The sequence below is a fragment of the Pseudophryne corroboree genome, chromosome 4 (assembly GCF_028390025.1).
Source record: "Pseudophryne corroboree isolate aPseCor3 chromosome 4, aPseCor3.hap2, whole genome shotgun sequence".
In the NCBI taxonomy this organism is placed as follows: Eukaryota; Metazoa; Chordata; class Amphibia; order Anura; family Myobatrachidae; genus Pseudophryne; species Pseudophryne corroboree.
Window position 1 is genome coordinate 828,291,524 of NC_086447.1, and position 14,363 is coordinate 828,305,886.

The 14,363-nt window shown below is 45.7% G+C and overlaps 1 protein-coding gene across 3 annotated transcripts in view; it reads right to left on the reverse strand.

The window, feature by feature from the left end:
• The window catches only part of NDUFAF5 (NADH:ubiquinone oxidoreductase complex assembly factor 5), a 97,106-nt gene that overhangs the window by 40,340 nt on the left and 42,403 nt on the right, over positions 1-14,363 (reverse strand). For all 3 annotated transcript variants that reach the window (XM_063918538.1, XM_063918537.1, XM_063918536.1), the window contains exon 4: positions 351-398. In XM_063918538.1, coding sequence (XP_063774608.1) covers positions 351-398 — 48 coding nt within the window. The remainder of the gene's footprint in view (positions 1-350; positions 399-14,363) is intronic.

The following is a 14,363-nucleotide window of genomic DNA, read 5'->3' on the forward strand; positions in this document are numbered from 1 at the left end:
ATGCAGGCCTCAAGGCACCCCAACAGTCCAGATCTTAAGGATATCCAGCTTAGACAGAGGCAACTTAATTAGTACCTCAGTCAGTTTGATTATAACATCTGTGCACAAGTAGGGACATCCCTAAAACCTGGACTGTTGGGTGCCTTGAAGACCACGTTCGGGAACCACTGAATTAGGTACTTGTGACATTACTGAGGGAAGAGACAAAGTTCCTCAGTGATGTCATTAATTCCTGGTGATGTGATAGGCTGCATCGGTTGATACCACAAAATGGCTGCCGCCAGGTGACTAGTCGGCTGAAACAGAACAGATACAACACCACACCAGAACAGATTTGACAACTCACTTACCAGTGCCTTCTCACACACGTTGGCTTGAACAAATTTCTCTACGGTTTCCTGAACAGAAAAGAAAACACGGCTATGAATTTCCCATTCTTGCTACCCTGGAAATAAGCAGCTCCTACAATTATTGTGTTGTTATTATTATTATTATCATCCTTTATTTATATTGCACCAAAAGGGATCCGCAGCACGCATTACACAGTACATAATTAAATGAGCAAACAAAAAAACAGGACTTACAGTACAAGACAATATAGGACAGATATAGAAAACCCGGGGTTATGTGCCATCAAAGGGAGTATGGAGTATAAGATACTGTAGTTTAAGTAAGAAAAGGAAAGGCACATGAGGAAAGAAGTCCCTACTCTTGCGAGCTTACATTCTAAAAGGTGAGGGGCTAACAGACCGGAGTGACACAGAAGGGGTAGACAGTGAGCATAGACAAGAGGGTTAGGAGGAGAGTTGGCTGGGTTTGGTGAAGAAGTAGGTCTTGAGAGCCCGTTTGAAGTTTTGTAGAGAGGTGGAGAGTCGGATGGGGAGAGGTCGAGCATTCCAGAGATAGGGAGCAGGACGTGCAAAATTTGGTAGGTAGGAGTGGGAGGAGGTAATCAGTTGGCAGGAGAGACGGCGTGCATTAGCAGAGTGAAGAGGATGGGTGGGAATGTAAAGAGAGATAAGGTCAGAGATGTAAGAGGGAGAAGAGTGGGTGAGGGCTTTGTAGGTGAATGTGAGAAGCTTGAATTGGATTCTGAATGGGAAGGGTAGCCAGAGAAGGTCCTGCAAGAGAGGGGATGTGGATGTAGTACGTTTGGTGAGGAAGATGAGACGGGCAGCAGCATTGAGGATAGACTGAAGTGGGGAAGAGGCACTTTTGAGGGAGGCCAGATAGGAGTAGATTGCAGTAGTCCAATCTGGAGATGACCAGTGAGTGGATGAGGGTTTAGTAGCATCCTGGGTGAGAAAGGGTCTGATCCTGGAGATGTTTTTGAGATGGAAATGCCAGGTTTTTGAGAGGTACTGAATGTGTGGTTTGAAGGAGAGGGAGGAGTCAAGGATTACTCCAAGATATCACACTTGGGGGCTAGAGGAGATAGTTGTGCCTTCAATGGATAATGAAATTGTGGGAGGTGAGGTTATGCAGGAACGAGGGAAGATGATCAGGTCAGGCTTAGACATGTTAAGTTTAAGAAAGCGCTGGGACATCTAGGAGGAGATAGCAGAGAGACAGTTGGAGATACGAGTGAGGAGAGCAGGGGAGAGGTCAGGGGAGGAAAGGTAGATTTGAGTATCATCAGCGTAGAGATGATATTTTAAGTCAAAAGAGCTAATGAGCTCACCTAATGAGGATGTGTAGAGAGAGAAAAGGAGAGGCCCAAGAACAGAACCTTGGGGGACACCTACTAGTAGAGGAAGTGTGTGTGGGGGGTGGGGGGTGGAGTCATGAGAGGAGACAGAGAAGGAATGGTCAGAAAGGTAGGAGGACAGCAAGGAGAAAGCAGAATCACGCAAAGCAAGGGAGTAAAGGATCAGTGTTAAAAGCAGCAGAGAGGTCAAGGAGAATAAGCACAGAGTAGTGGCCCCTGGATTTAGCAGCAAGGAGGTCATTGCAGACTTTCGTAAGGGCAGTTTCAGTGGAGTGCTGAGGACGGAAACCAGACACGAAAGGGTCAAGCAGTGAGTGGGAAGAAAGAAAGACAGTGAGGCGGTTGTAGACAATACGCTCAAGGAGTATGGAGGCAAAAGGGAGAAGAAAGGTGGGTCGGTAGTTGGAGAGATTGGTTGGATCAAGGGAAGGTTTTTTAAGAATAGGGGAGACAAGTGCATGCTTGAAGGTAGAAGGGACAGTGCCTGAGGAGAGTGAGAGATTGAGTAGATGGGCAAGATGGGATCAGGCAGAAGAAGAGAGGAAGCGGAGAAGGCGGCTGGGAATAGGGTCATGTGGGGAGGTGGAGGGGGGTGAAGACCGGATGAGGACCATGACTTCCTCTCCAGATACAGGGAAGAAAGATGTCAGAGTTGGTAGGAGAGAAGGAGAGGGGGGGAGGTTGAGAAATGGAGGAGGGGGGTTGCTCAGGTTCTGGTGGGATGTTATGTCCTGATGAATGGAGTCAATTTTGCATGTGAAGTAGGTGGCAAAGTCAAGAACAGAAAGTGAAGAGGAGAGTTGAGGCAGGGGTGGGCAGAGGAGCAAGTTGACAGTGGCAAAGAGGCGCCTGGGGTTTGAGGATTGGGAGGAGATAAGGTATTTGAAGTAAGATTGTTTAGAAAGGGTAAGGGCAGCAAAGTAGGATGAGAGCATAAATTTGTAGTGGAGGAAGTCGGCCTTATTGCGTGATTTCCTCCACTGTCGCTCAGTCAGCGGTACGTGAGTATTTTTGCAGATATCTAGTGCATTTGGAATGCCAGGGTTGAGGTGTCGATCTGCGAGGGTGAATAGTGGATGGTGGGGCGACAGAGTCAAGAGAATAGGTAAGGGATGCATTGTAAAGGGAAGTAGCTTGTCCAGGGCAGAAAAGAGAGAGAATAGGAGAGAGCAGTGAGTCAAACATGGAAGACAGGGAAGTGGTGTCAATAGCCTCAATATTACACTTAGTGATGGTAGTCTTAGGTGGTAAAGATGGAGAAGCAGATAGAGATAGGTTAAAAGTGAGCAGGTGATGGTCAAAGAGGCGTTGATACGTATAACCACAAGCACAAAATATATAGAATCCTATATATCAGTTTCACTTGCAGCATTATTTAGCCTTCTAAATTGCCTGTGGCATCATTCCATGCCGCCGGCAGTAACTCGCCCATACATCACAGTAGAAGTCAGCCACAGTCATGTGTAGTACGGCCATTCCTGTGCGCACATCTTTCACTGGGGCAATAACACAGATAAAGAGCTGAACAAACTCCAATCTCCTAAGCAAAACTGGAAGCCATAACACCATTATATAGACACAACTGGAAATCACAGTTACTGCGTATTGTATGACTTTATTTAGAGGCATGTGATGTATTGTGCCGTGTGCAGAAAACAGAACGAGCGCCAATATTTTTAGACAAGGCTGAAAGCGCACAGTGGTAATAAATATGTCTTGGGATGTAAGTGGTGAGAAGTTGGTGCTCACTGATTCTCTATCTTCATGGCCATTTCTTACATACTGTCACCAGTGTAGCGTTTTACCGGAAGATAATGTTCTATATTCTGTAGAATTACATGCTTTTGTTAGGCTGAAATACTTGAAAATACTATTTATACTTTATGGGCCATTACTGCTGCAGTACAACTTGGCTTATATAAAGAAGATGATACTTATAATCACATATCTATAGGAACACATTTCAGAAGCTTATCCGTATGGAAATGATTTGAGATAACTGGTGGGCAGGGAGAATTTAATGTGAATAAAGTAAGTACTCCCATTAAAAGACACTGCACTTACCTTCCGATGCCCAAGTACTAAGCAGGAAGTGACCAAAAGATGCAGGCGCTAGTTGGCATGTGGTCTACGGAACCAACATTTACATTGCTCATAGTGGTTTAAATAGTTTTACTAGCATTAAAAAACACTCGTAAAATCATGATGGGTGAGATGCCCATCTGCTCCGTTTACCCAGTACACTCTAGGAGTTTATTCCAAGAATCTCAATAAGAATGTTGTCATTAATCGTGCAGACAATGACATGTCGACATGTTTAAAATATTGACAGCCAGAATGTTGACACATGAAATTAGGGGTAGGCTGCAAATAGGATGTAACTATGGTTAGGGATAGGCTGCAATTAGAGTTAAGCTGTAACTATGGTTAGGAATAGGCTGCAACTATGGTTAAGGATAGGCTGCAATTAGGACTAGGCTTAAACTAAGGTTAAGGATAGACTGCAATTAGGGTTGGGCTGTAACTATAGCTTGGGATAGGCTGCAATTAGGGTTATTCTGCAAAAGGATTAGGCTGTAACTACGGTTAGGGATAGGCTGCAATTAGGATTAGGCTGTAACTAAGGTTGGGTATAAACTGCAATTAGAGTTAAGCTGTGACTATGATTAGGGTCAGGCTGTAACTATGGTTATGGATAGGCTGCATGTAGGGTTAGGGTGTAACTACTGTTAGAAATAGGCTGTAACTAAGGTCAGGGATAACCTGCAATTAGAGTTAAGATGTAACTACAGTTAGGGATAGGAAGCAATTAGGACTAGCCTGTAACTATGGTTAGTTAGGCTACAATAGCAGTGACGACATTATAACTGCCGACACTCTGAATGTCAACATTTCATGCCACACTCTCTCAGTAAAACGAAATTTGTTAACATTACTCTTGAGCTTTCCCCTACAAATTTAAGACTGTACCCCCCTTTTACTGGAGCTTGACTTCACTTTAAAAAAAAATCTCCTGAACCCTGGTGAGGTCAATGATGAATGTGTCTCTTCCCCAAGAAGAACATTAAATCCTGCATGTGTTTCATGTTTTATACCCTGCATCATTTTGTTTAGTTTTTCTAGATCTTTCCTGTTTTACCAATATCCTTCCAAAAGTGATGTTTCCAAAACTGAACGCAATACTACAATATTAAAACCTCAAAGCATGTTGGGAGTTCTAGTGCATTATCAGCTAAAGAGTCAGTTTTCCCTATATTCTACAGCTGCCCATACTGCCCCAAGTCAGTAGAACTTGTTAAAGCCTGAATTTCTTTGACACTTTCTCCTTTTCCTAACAAAATATTACAAAAATAATAAGAAAAAAAAACTCATGTGAAACTCAAATTACAAAAAGCATATTTTGCCACAGTACTTAACTCTGTTAATCTGGAGCTGCGCGCAGGCATGCAGACACTAAACTGTTTATTCTCCTCTATACTACAACAACAATTTTATGCATATAAGGGAGGCCAGCAGATGGTAAATGATATACGACAGACATTAATGCAAAGCTATGTATACGAGCATTCCTGCGGACCACTGTAGCTCACAAAAATCCTGCTCAAGGTAAATCAGGAGGGAAGAAAACAAAATAAGGTCAAATAAAAGATAAATACAAAACAAGAAGTGGCAGCTTTATAAAGTATGTGCCAGGACTGCATTCGTGCAATAAATTAGGTTAGCCATTAAAGTACAACCAAACCGTGCTCTATAACTGCTGTGTCAACAAAGTGAAAAATAAAGCACCGCAGTGCAAGTTGTTTAGCATCCATGACAGGGATTACTTGGCGTCTCCACTGATAAACAAGATTTTATTAGAGAACGGCTACAGCAAAATGGTTTCCAGAGAGCATGAGAAAAGAAAATACTAGAAAAAAAAAAATTACAAAAAAAAAAAAAAAAAAAAAGGTGAAATCTATGAAGGCAAAGGCAAAAGTGATTTAATTCTGCTGATCTTCAGGTAAAATGTACCAGACACGCCATGATCCTGTATAAGCTGCAGGGGTAACCACTAATTCCCTAACATGCCAAGCTCTAGTCTGCACATTTATAACATCAATGAAAACGTCAAATGTTTCTGCGAACAGCTTGTCTCAGAGTATTTAGGGATGGAATAGAGTACCCACAGCAGCCAGCGAGTGGGTGTATTTTCATTTGACATCTGTGACAGAATCTGAAGCTTTTTCGTAGCAGAAACAGAGTTTAATGGCAGGTAGGAGACATTTAGCCAAGGCCATCTTTATTTTTGCACACCGTAGCTATATCATTTAAACATGTTCTGCATAAAACCAGTGTCATGCCAATTCACACAGCAGTCTTTAATTAAACAATTTCATTTTGTTTTAGTCATAAAACCAACAAAAATGTTGTGCAAAGTGGTACTGATGGATAGGACACTGAAGAAGGGTTCTGTATAGTAAAAAGTACCTGCAAAAAAAATAACTGTAGAGAAACAAGGGCTAGTTTTTATTAAACAATATTATTTGATTAGACATTTAAAAAAAAAAAATCACATTTGTGGGTCAGGGACCCATTTTCGGGATGCACAGGTGGTCTCCCATGTCACTAGAAACTGCTTAAAACAACCCATGTTCATTGTAAAATTTTGACATTCATTTTGGACAGCCCTATTTGCACAGAGAAACTTAGAACACTGGACACAGAACAGGAATGAATTGAGATTACACAGTCACTGAGGAATTTTACATTACCCATTCCCTCATTTAGAATATTCCATTATGGGTCCGATATTTCCTTGAAGGCTAGAATGTTGATATGAGAATGGCAGCAAGGTGGTGATGCAGAGTTTTTCAGTGTGTCGACATTCACCATGTCAACATTGATGACATTTGACATGCTATTAATGTTGACAATCAGTGGTGCGGCGATTCAACTGTTCTGTAGGTAAGGACGATAACCGTCGACATGATGACCTCCATATTTTTTTTTTAACCATAATCCTTTTTACAGATAGACAAATCTTATACAGGGATTCTTCTCAGGGATTCACCCAATCTCCATCAGAAGGAGCGCTAGTCCCCATGTCCTATATGGATAACAAAATGGCAGCAATCTAATTCCCAGCTTCTGCTTCCACAGTCCAGTTACAGAGGCCGAGTGGTGGACATCGGGGATGTAAGCGGTAGCCCACTGCAGGAAGCTTCCTGCACAGTTGTACTGAATCAAGCAGTGAAAAAAAAAAAAAGAGTGAAGTAGTGGGGACGTTGCCCATAGCAACCAAATCAAGTTCTACCTATCATTTTATAGAATGCACTTTATAAATAAAAAGGTACAGTAGTACCATGCTATGAGCAACTTATCCATGTCTCCACTGTATTCAGTACGTGATACATCAACTCCCTGGTTCCATTTTTTTTTTTCCAAAAGGTTACAGTGATCACATATTTTGACGATATGTAACACCCACAATCCGGTGCCAGAACTTAAACTAAGTGTGGGGTACCAAGATAACTCAGGTTCGGGTGATCAGAGCGGCAGACCTGCTTTACCCCTCAGACACAATGACAACACACATATACAGGATCCAACCCCATTTTATTATTAAATGATAAAGGCAACAGTGACAGCAAAGTTCAGTAAATAATAACCAACAACCTCAATAGCAGGTAAATTGTAGGAACAGGTAAGCAAGCTGGCGCGGTCTTTGAAATAGCTCAGTCTCTCATAACCAGCAACAAAAGCAGGTTAATTGCGGAAACAGGTGAACAAGCTGGCGTCTCTATATAACCCAGTCTCGTATAACCAGCGTTGACAATAAAGCAGGTAATTTGCGGGAACAGGTGAGCAAGCTGGCGTCTCTATATAGCACAATCTCGTATAACCAGCGTTGACAAATAAAGCAGGTAAATTGCGGGAACAGGTGAGCAGGCTAGCGTCTCTATATAACACGGTCAATAAATACCAGCCTTGTAAATTAAATAAGCAAACAAGAACATCAGCTTTGACAGGCACTGCTGGGCAGAGCTTGCATAACACAGTCAATAATTGCCCGCCTCTGTAGTAATACACAGCACACAAATATTGGTGGTCATTCCGAGTTGTTTGCTCGTTGCCAATTTTCGCAACGGAGCAATTAAGGCGAAAATGCGCATGCACATGGTACGCAGTGCGCATGCGCTAAGTATTTTAGCACAAAACTTAGTAGATTTACCATCGTTGAAGTGAGCGATTGACAGGAAGTGGGTGTTTCTGGGTGGAAACTGACCGTTTTCTGGGAGTGTGCGGAAAAACGCAGGCGTGCCAGCATAAAACGCGGGAGTGTCTGGAGAAACGGGGGAGTGGCTGGCCGAACGCAGGGCGTGTTTGTGACGTCAAACCAGGAACGAAACGGGCTGAGCTGATCGCAGTGTAGGAGTAAGTCTCGAGCTACTCAGAAACTGCTAAGAATTTTCTATTCGCAATTCTGCTAATCTTTCGGTCGCAATTCTGCTAAGCGAAGATACACTCCCAGAGGGCGGCGGCCTAGCGTGTGCAATGCTGCTAAAATCTGCTAGCGAGCGAACAACTCGGAATGACCCCCATTATCTTGCATAAGCACCGGTGGGCGGAGCTTTTATAATACAGTCAATAATCAGCCCACCTTCGTAGGTACTAAAGCATTTGCAGAATAGCAGACAGTTGCACAAATATAAATATATCTCACTCCTGACGTCTCATTCAATCTGGGGAGCCCACCCCCTTTTCTAACAATGAACAGGGGAGCCTACTACCTTTAAATGAGAACTTGTGGGGCACAACACTGAAGGGGAGCCTACCTCCTTTTAACTATAACCAGAAGGGGTGCCTACCACCTTTCCTTTAAAACATGTTCCCCCAGCGCAGAGTTTAGGCAGTGGAAGGGTTGCAGGGGAAACACAAATATAGGGGTGCCTACCCCCTTATTACATTAATATGCGGGGCACTGGTGATGAGGGGAGCTCACCTCCTCTATTAAACTTGTCTTGCGGGGCACTGCTGAAGGGGAGCCTACCGCCTTATTAACTTGTTCCCCCATTGCAGAGTTTTTGCAGCGGATGGCACTAACAGGGCAGACTGTTGCAGCGGAAGGGGTTAAACAGATGCAGAGTACAGCAGCGGAAGGGCAATCAGGGTCTCACCACCTGCTGCGGCGCTTCTGCCACCTCCAATCACCTTGGTCTTCGGCGCCACCCGGGATGCAGAGCACCGTGCCAAGGATGCGCCCTTGCGCTGGTCTTTTCGCTGTCCTCCGCACTTCAGGCTCTTCTCCATCGCTGCAGCCGCGCCGTCCTTCCATCAGGGATCCTCCTCTCTGCGCCGTCATCTTCAGGAGTCAGTGGGGTCCTTGCAGGGGTCTTCTCATCCGGGGTCGTCCTCTGCTATGCCTGCGCGCTCCTCACTAACCCAGAGGCCGCTCTTCTGCCGGATCCAGGGGACGAAGGCCATCGCTGCATACCTGGACGGACTGCGGTTCCTCCAGCTCAGCGCCCCAGTCTCTCAGCAGCGGCGGCTCTTCTCCGCGTTTCGTCCCCGCTGATACTGCCGCGGCCAGCTCTTCTCAGACAGGGTCTCCGGTCCTCTTCAGCGCCGACAATCCACACGGCGTGGCAGGCGGCTACTCTTCTTCCCAAGGCAGGTCGTCGCTCTACATCCCGGCGGCGGCTCGGCTGAGGCAGCAAGCAGACTGCAGTGAGGGACTCCTGCCGGCTACATCGTGACACCTTCCCAGGTAATCTTCCCATTCCTCCGGGGGCTCTCTCTTCTCCCGCGCAGTGATGCCTCTTTTAAAAGGACCTCTCCTGGCAGACCTCCCCTCTCCTGGGTCCCCACTGGCTCCTGAGCCCCAGCAACAGACCGCCCCAGGTGTCTTCTGCCCAGGTGCCTTCTGCCCTGCAACCTGGGGGGTCCAATCACTGAGGGGGCAATCTTCCTGGGCTTAGGTGTTGCTGAGGAGGGGGGGAATCTTCCAACTACAGTGGCACCAAACTCGCCTGTGTTAAGCTGACAGCGAGAGCAAAGTTCAGCCCATGTTCTACCCTGGGCTTTGTAGTTCCTCTATATAAAAAAAAAACCAAGGGGTTCCCCATTTTTTTAATATCTCCAGGGTATTACACATACAAGGCATCATTTAGATCACCCTGATTTTAGCACAATTTATCCTACACCTACATATTACTGTTATTTCAATAAAATTCTTAATCCAGTCACATTTCATACTGCCTAAGGCAGGGCTGACCAACCTATGGCCCTCCAGATGTTGTGAAACTACAAGTCCCAGCATGCCCTAACACAGTTTTTCTGTTAGGGGATGCTAAAACTGTGGCGGGGCATGCTGGGATAAGTAGTTTTGCAACAGCTGGAGGGCCACAGGTTGGCCAGGCCTGGCCTAAGGGGTGTCTCCACAAATAATAAATAAGGAACTATGCATTGGCTATAAGTAAGGGTGGGTACACACTGGAGCGACCAGTAATCATTATGACTTTACTGATCCCATCAGAGGTGGTAGAGGCTAAGACTGTAGAGCAATTTAAACATGCTTAGGATAGGCATATGAATAGCCTTACAAAGAATTAAGGTTCAAAAAGGGTTGAGATTACCTAAAGGATCAAAAAAAAGGGGCAGACTAGATGGGCCAAGTGGTTCTTATCTGCCGTCAAATTCTATGTTTCTATGATTTCCCTTGAGCCCCGAACAAGCGATATTGAGCACATACACACTGCAATCTTGCTAACGACCCAATATGTTGTATCGTTAGGTCGCTAGCGATGTATCGCTGCTCCTGTACACACTGGAGCAATCTTCATGCCACTCCATTCTAGGGAGTGGCATGAAGGTGGCGTGAAACCACTACAACATATCGGTTAGCTGTACACACTGATAGGCACATAATCGCTAGCGATATCGCTAGGTTTGATGTGCAGCATGGAAGACTAGTGACCGAGAGCGCGCAATCATGCGTACACTGAGCGATGTAGGCGATATGTCGTAACAAAACGGCATATCGGCCCTCCAGTGTGTATCCAGCTTAACATACATCTTTTCACGTGTATGGCTACAGGAAGATGGACTTTTCCTGTTTGGTCACAGATGCAAATTAAAAAGGAAGAAAAAAAAATCTACAGACTAAATGCATTTATAAGCGTATCTGCAATATAAACTTGTATCGATTGCATTATATTATTTGGTATTATCCATCTAGCTCACATCCACCGGAGTGTCTTACATGTGTCTACTACCGATGTTACGAGCGCTGTGGTGCCGTTCCGCATTGTGCTCTAATCTTCGCTTTCATTGCTGTTAAATGCAGAGAAAGCCTGTCGAGTTCCTCAGTGCAATTCAAAACACTAATAATGCATGTCAAATGTGTTTCCTATAACCTGAGCTTTTAGAAACACACACAAGAAAAGTAGGTATATGGCAAATCAGGTCAAGAGACGGTTTACGCTACAGAACTGAGGGGCAGATGTATTAAGCCTGGATAAGTGATAAATGCAAAGTGATAACACACCAGCCAATCAGCTCCATTATGTAATGTAGTTGGGAGATGATTGGCTGGTGCATTATCACCTTCCACTTATCACTGCTTTATCACTTCTCCAGGCCTAATACATCTGTCCCTTGTGTCTTTATATCAGCTCAACTAATGTTTCTGACACTAATATAAATGTATACAGATCTGGCTTTAGAAATCCTGGCTTCTAGTATCAACGCACTGGCATTTCATTAATGTCCCGGTTTCCGTGCTCTTTTTCTGCATGTTTAATAAAGGCATCAGGAATGCCTACAACGCTAGTAGCAGGTTGCAGTAAAAATGGCAGCTGTCGCGATCCCGGCATTCAGTATACCGACGCCGAAATCCCGTCAGCTGACAATACTGACAGCTGGACTCCTAGCGCACCAGGGCTATTTCCACTCATGGGTGGCGAGTGCAGCGAGCCTGCAAGGGGACTCTTAGCGATCTCCCCGCTGCCGGCATTCTGGCGGATGCGAAGCCACTGTCGGGATATTGACAGACGGAATCCCATCCGCCGGTAAATCGTATGTATTCCCTAGTAACAATGTATGTATTTTATAAGCATTAAAAATTTAAAGAAATACAAGTGGGTATGCGGCCAATCTCCACATGAAGTGATGGGCATCTGCGGCAAGCGCTAGAATTTGGGCATCTATGGCATACATATGAAGTATATTATCTACAGCAAACATCTGAGCAAGCACACAGGCAAGAGAATTGTTTGTACATTAATCCCTTGCATGGAATGGTCGCATCAGATGCAATTACACCAAGACGGGCTCTTACCTGACACGGTTACATCCGATGTGACAATGTCAGAAATGCCCTCTGGTGGCAGCTCCTGAGGCTGCAAGGAAATTTCTGAGTTAAGGGCACCCTCTGGGGCTTAACGTACAGGGATGCGGCATTTCATTGAATAGGTCCGGCTGACAGCTGCTCGAATCTGCACCCTATGGTGTGGAGAACCGTTTTACGTTATACCAGCAAAGCTCTACTGCTTAATGTGACAGAATTTTACTTAGAAATGAGAGCGCTTTTAAACTTATGGGTATATTCAATTGAAGTCGAAAAGACGGCAGTTTTCGACTTTTTCAGGTCGGAAGGGGTTCCGACCTATTCAATCCCCAACTTTTTTATCCAACAAGTCGGGTAATTCGACTTGTCGGAATGCATGTGGATCAGCAGAATAGCTGCCGATCCGCGTGCTTCTGTCGGAAACGGGGCCCTATTTCAGACCATCTGAATCCGACTTTTTCAAAAAAGTCGGATTGTGATAAGGGAGCTGAGAGGAGGAGCCGGGGGGGGGGGGGAGCCGTGAGAAGACGGAGAGAGCAGCGGCCACAGCACAGCATATGCAGGAGGAAGTGTCACAGACGCCACTCACGGCTGGAGACGGGGTGCTACATCCTCCTACAACACTGCTGTAGCGCTGCTCTCCCCTGTCCCCCCCCCCCCCCCTCCTCCTCCTCCTCCTCCTCTCGGCTTCCTCATCTCAATTCAACTTTCTCTTACGTCCTAGAGGATGCTGGGGACTCCGTAAGGACCATGGGGATAGACGGGCTCCGCAGGAGACATGGGCACTTTAAGAAAGACTTTAGATCTGGTGTGCACTGGCTCTTCCCTCTATGCCCCTCCTTCAGACCTCAGTTTGATACTGTGCCCAGTGGAGACTGGGTGCTTTTCAGAGAGCTCTCCTGAGCTTTCTGAGAAAAGTATATTTGTTAGGTTTTTTATTTTCAGGGAGCCTGCTGGCAACAGACTTCCTGCATCGAGGGACTGAGGGGAGAGAAGCAGACCAACTTCGGTGAGTTTCAAGGCTCTGCTTCTTAGGCTACTGGACACCATTAGCTCCAGAGGGAGTCAGAACACAGGTCTCACCCTGGAGTTCGTCCCGGAGCCGCGCCGCCGTCCTCCTCACAGAGCCGGAAGATAGAAGCCGGGTGAGTATGAGAAGAAAAGAAGACTTCAGAGGCGGCAGAAGACTTCATGACCTTCACTGAGGTAACGCACAGCAGTGCAGCTGTGCGCCATTGCTCCCACACACCTCACACACGGCAGTCACTGTAAGGGTGCAGGGCGCAGGGGGGGGCGCCCTGGGCAGCAATATAAACCTCATTTCTGGCAAAAGAGATATATATACAGCTAGGCACTGTATATATAAAGAGCCCCCACCAGTTTTTATTGTATTTAAGCGGGACAGAAGCCCGCCGCCGAGGGGGCGGGGCTTCTCCCTCAGCACTCACCAGCGCCATTTTCTCCACAGCACAGCTGAGAGGAAGCTCCCTGGACTCTCCCCTGCTTATCCACGGTGAAAGGGGGTTTCAGAGAAGAGGGGGGGGCACATAATTGGCAGCAAATAATAGTATTACAGCGCTACTGGGTAAACACATTGTGTGTTTTTCCTGGGGTATTGGTGCTGGGTGTGTGCTGGCATACTCTCTGTCTCTCCAAAGGGCCTTGTGGGGGAACTGTCTTCAGATAAGAGGATTCCCTGAGTGTGTGGTGTGTCGGTACGTGTGTGTCGACATGTCTGAGGTAAAAGGCTCTTCTAAGGAGGAGATGGAGCAAATGTGTGTGTGTGGTGTCTCAGTCGACAACGCCGACACATGACTGGATATGTGGAATTAAGTGCTGAGGTAAATTTATTGCACAAAAGATTAGAGAACAGACAGGGAATCTACCCATGTCTGTCCCTATGTCGCAGGGACCTTCAGAGTCTCAAAACGCCCACTATCCAAAATAATAGACACTGATACCGACACGGAGTCTGACTCCAGTGTCGACTACGATGATGCAAAGTTGCAGCCAAAACTGGCAGAAAAGTATTCAATATATGAGTATTGTAATAAAAGATGTTTTGCATATCACTGATGACCCATCTGTCCCTGACACGAGGGTACACATGTTTAAGGGGAAGAAAGATGACATAACATTTCCCCCCTCTCATGAACCAAATGAATTGTGTGAAAAAGAGCGGGAATCTCCAGACAAGAAACTGCAGTTTCCCAAAAGAATTCTCATGGCGTATCCTTTCCCTGCTAGGGCCAGGATACGATGGGAATCCTCCCCTAGGGTGGACAAGGCGTTGACACGTTTCCCCAAAAGGTAGCGCTGACATACCAA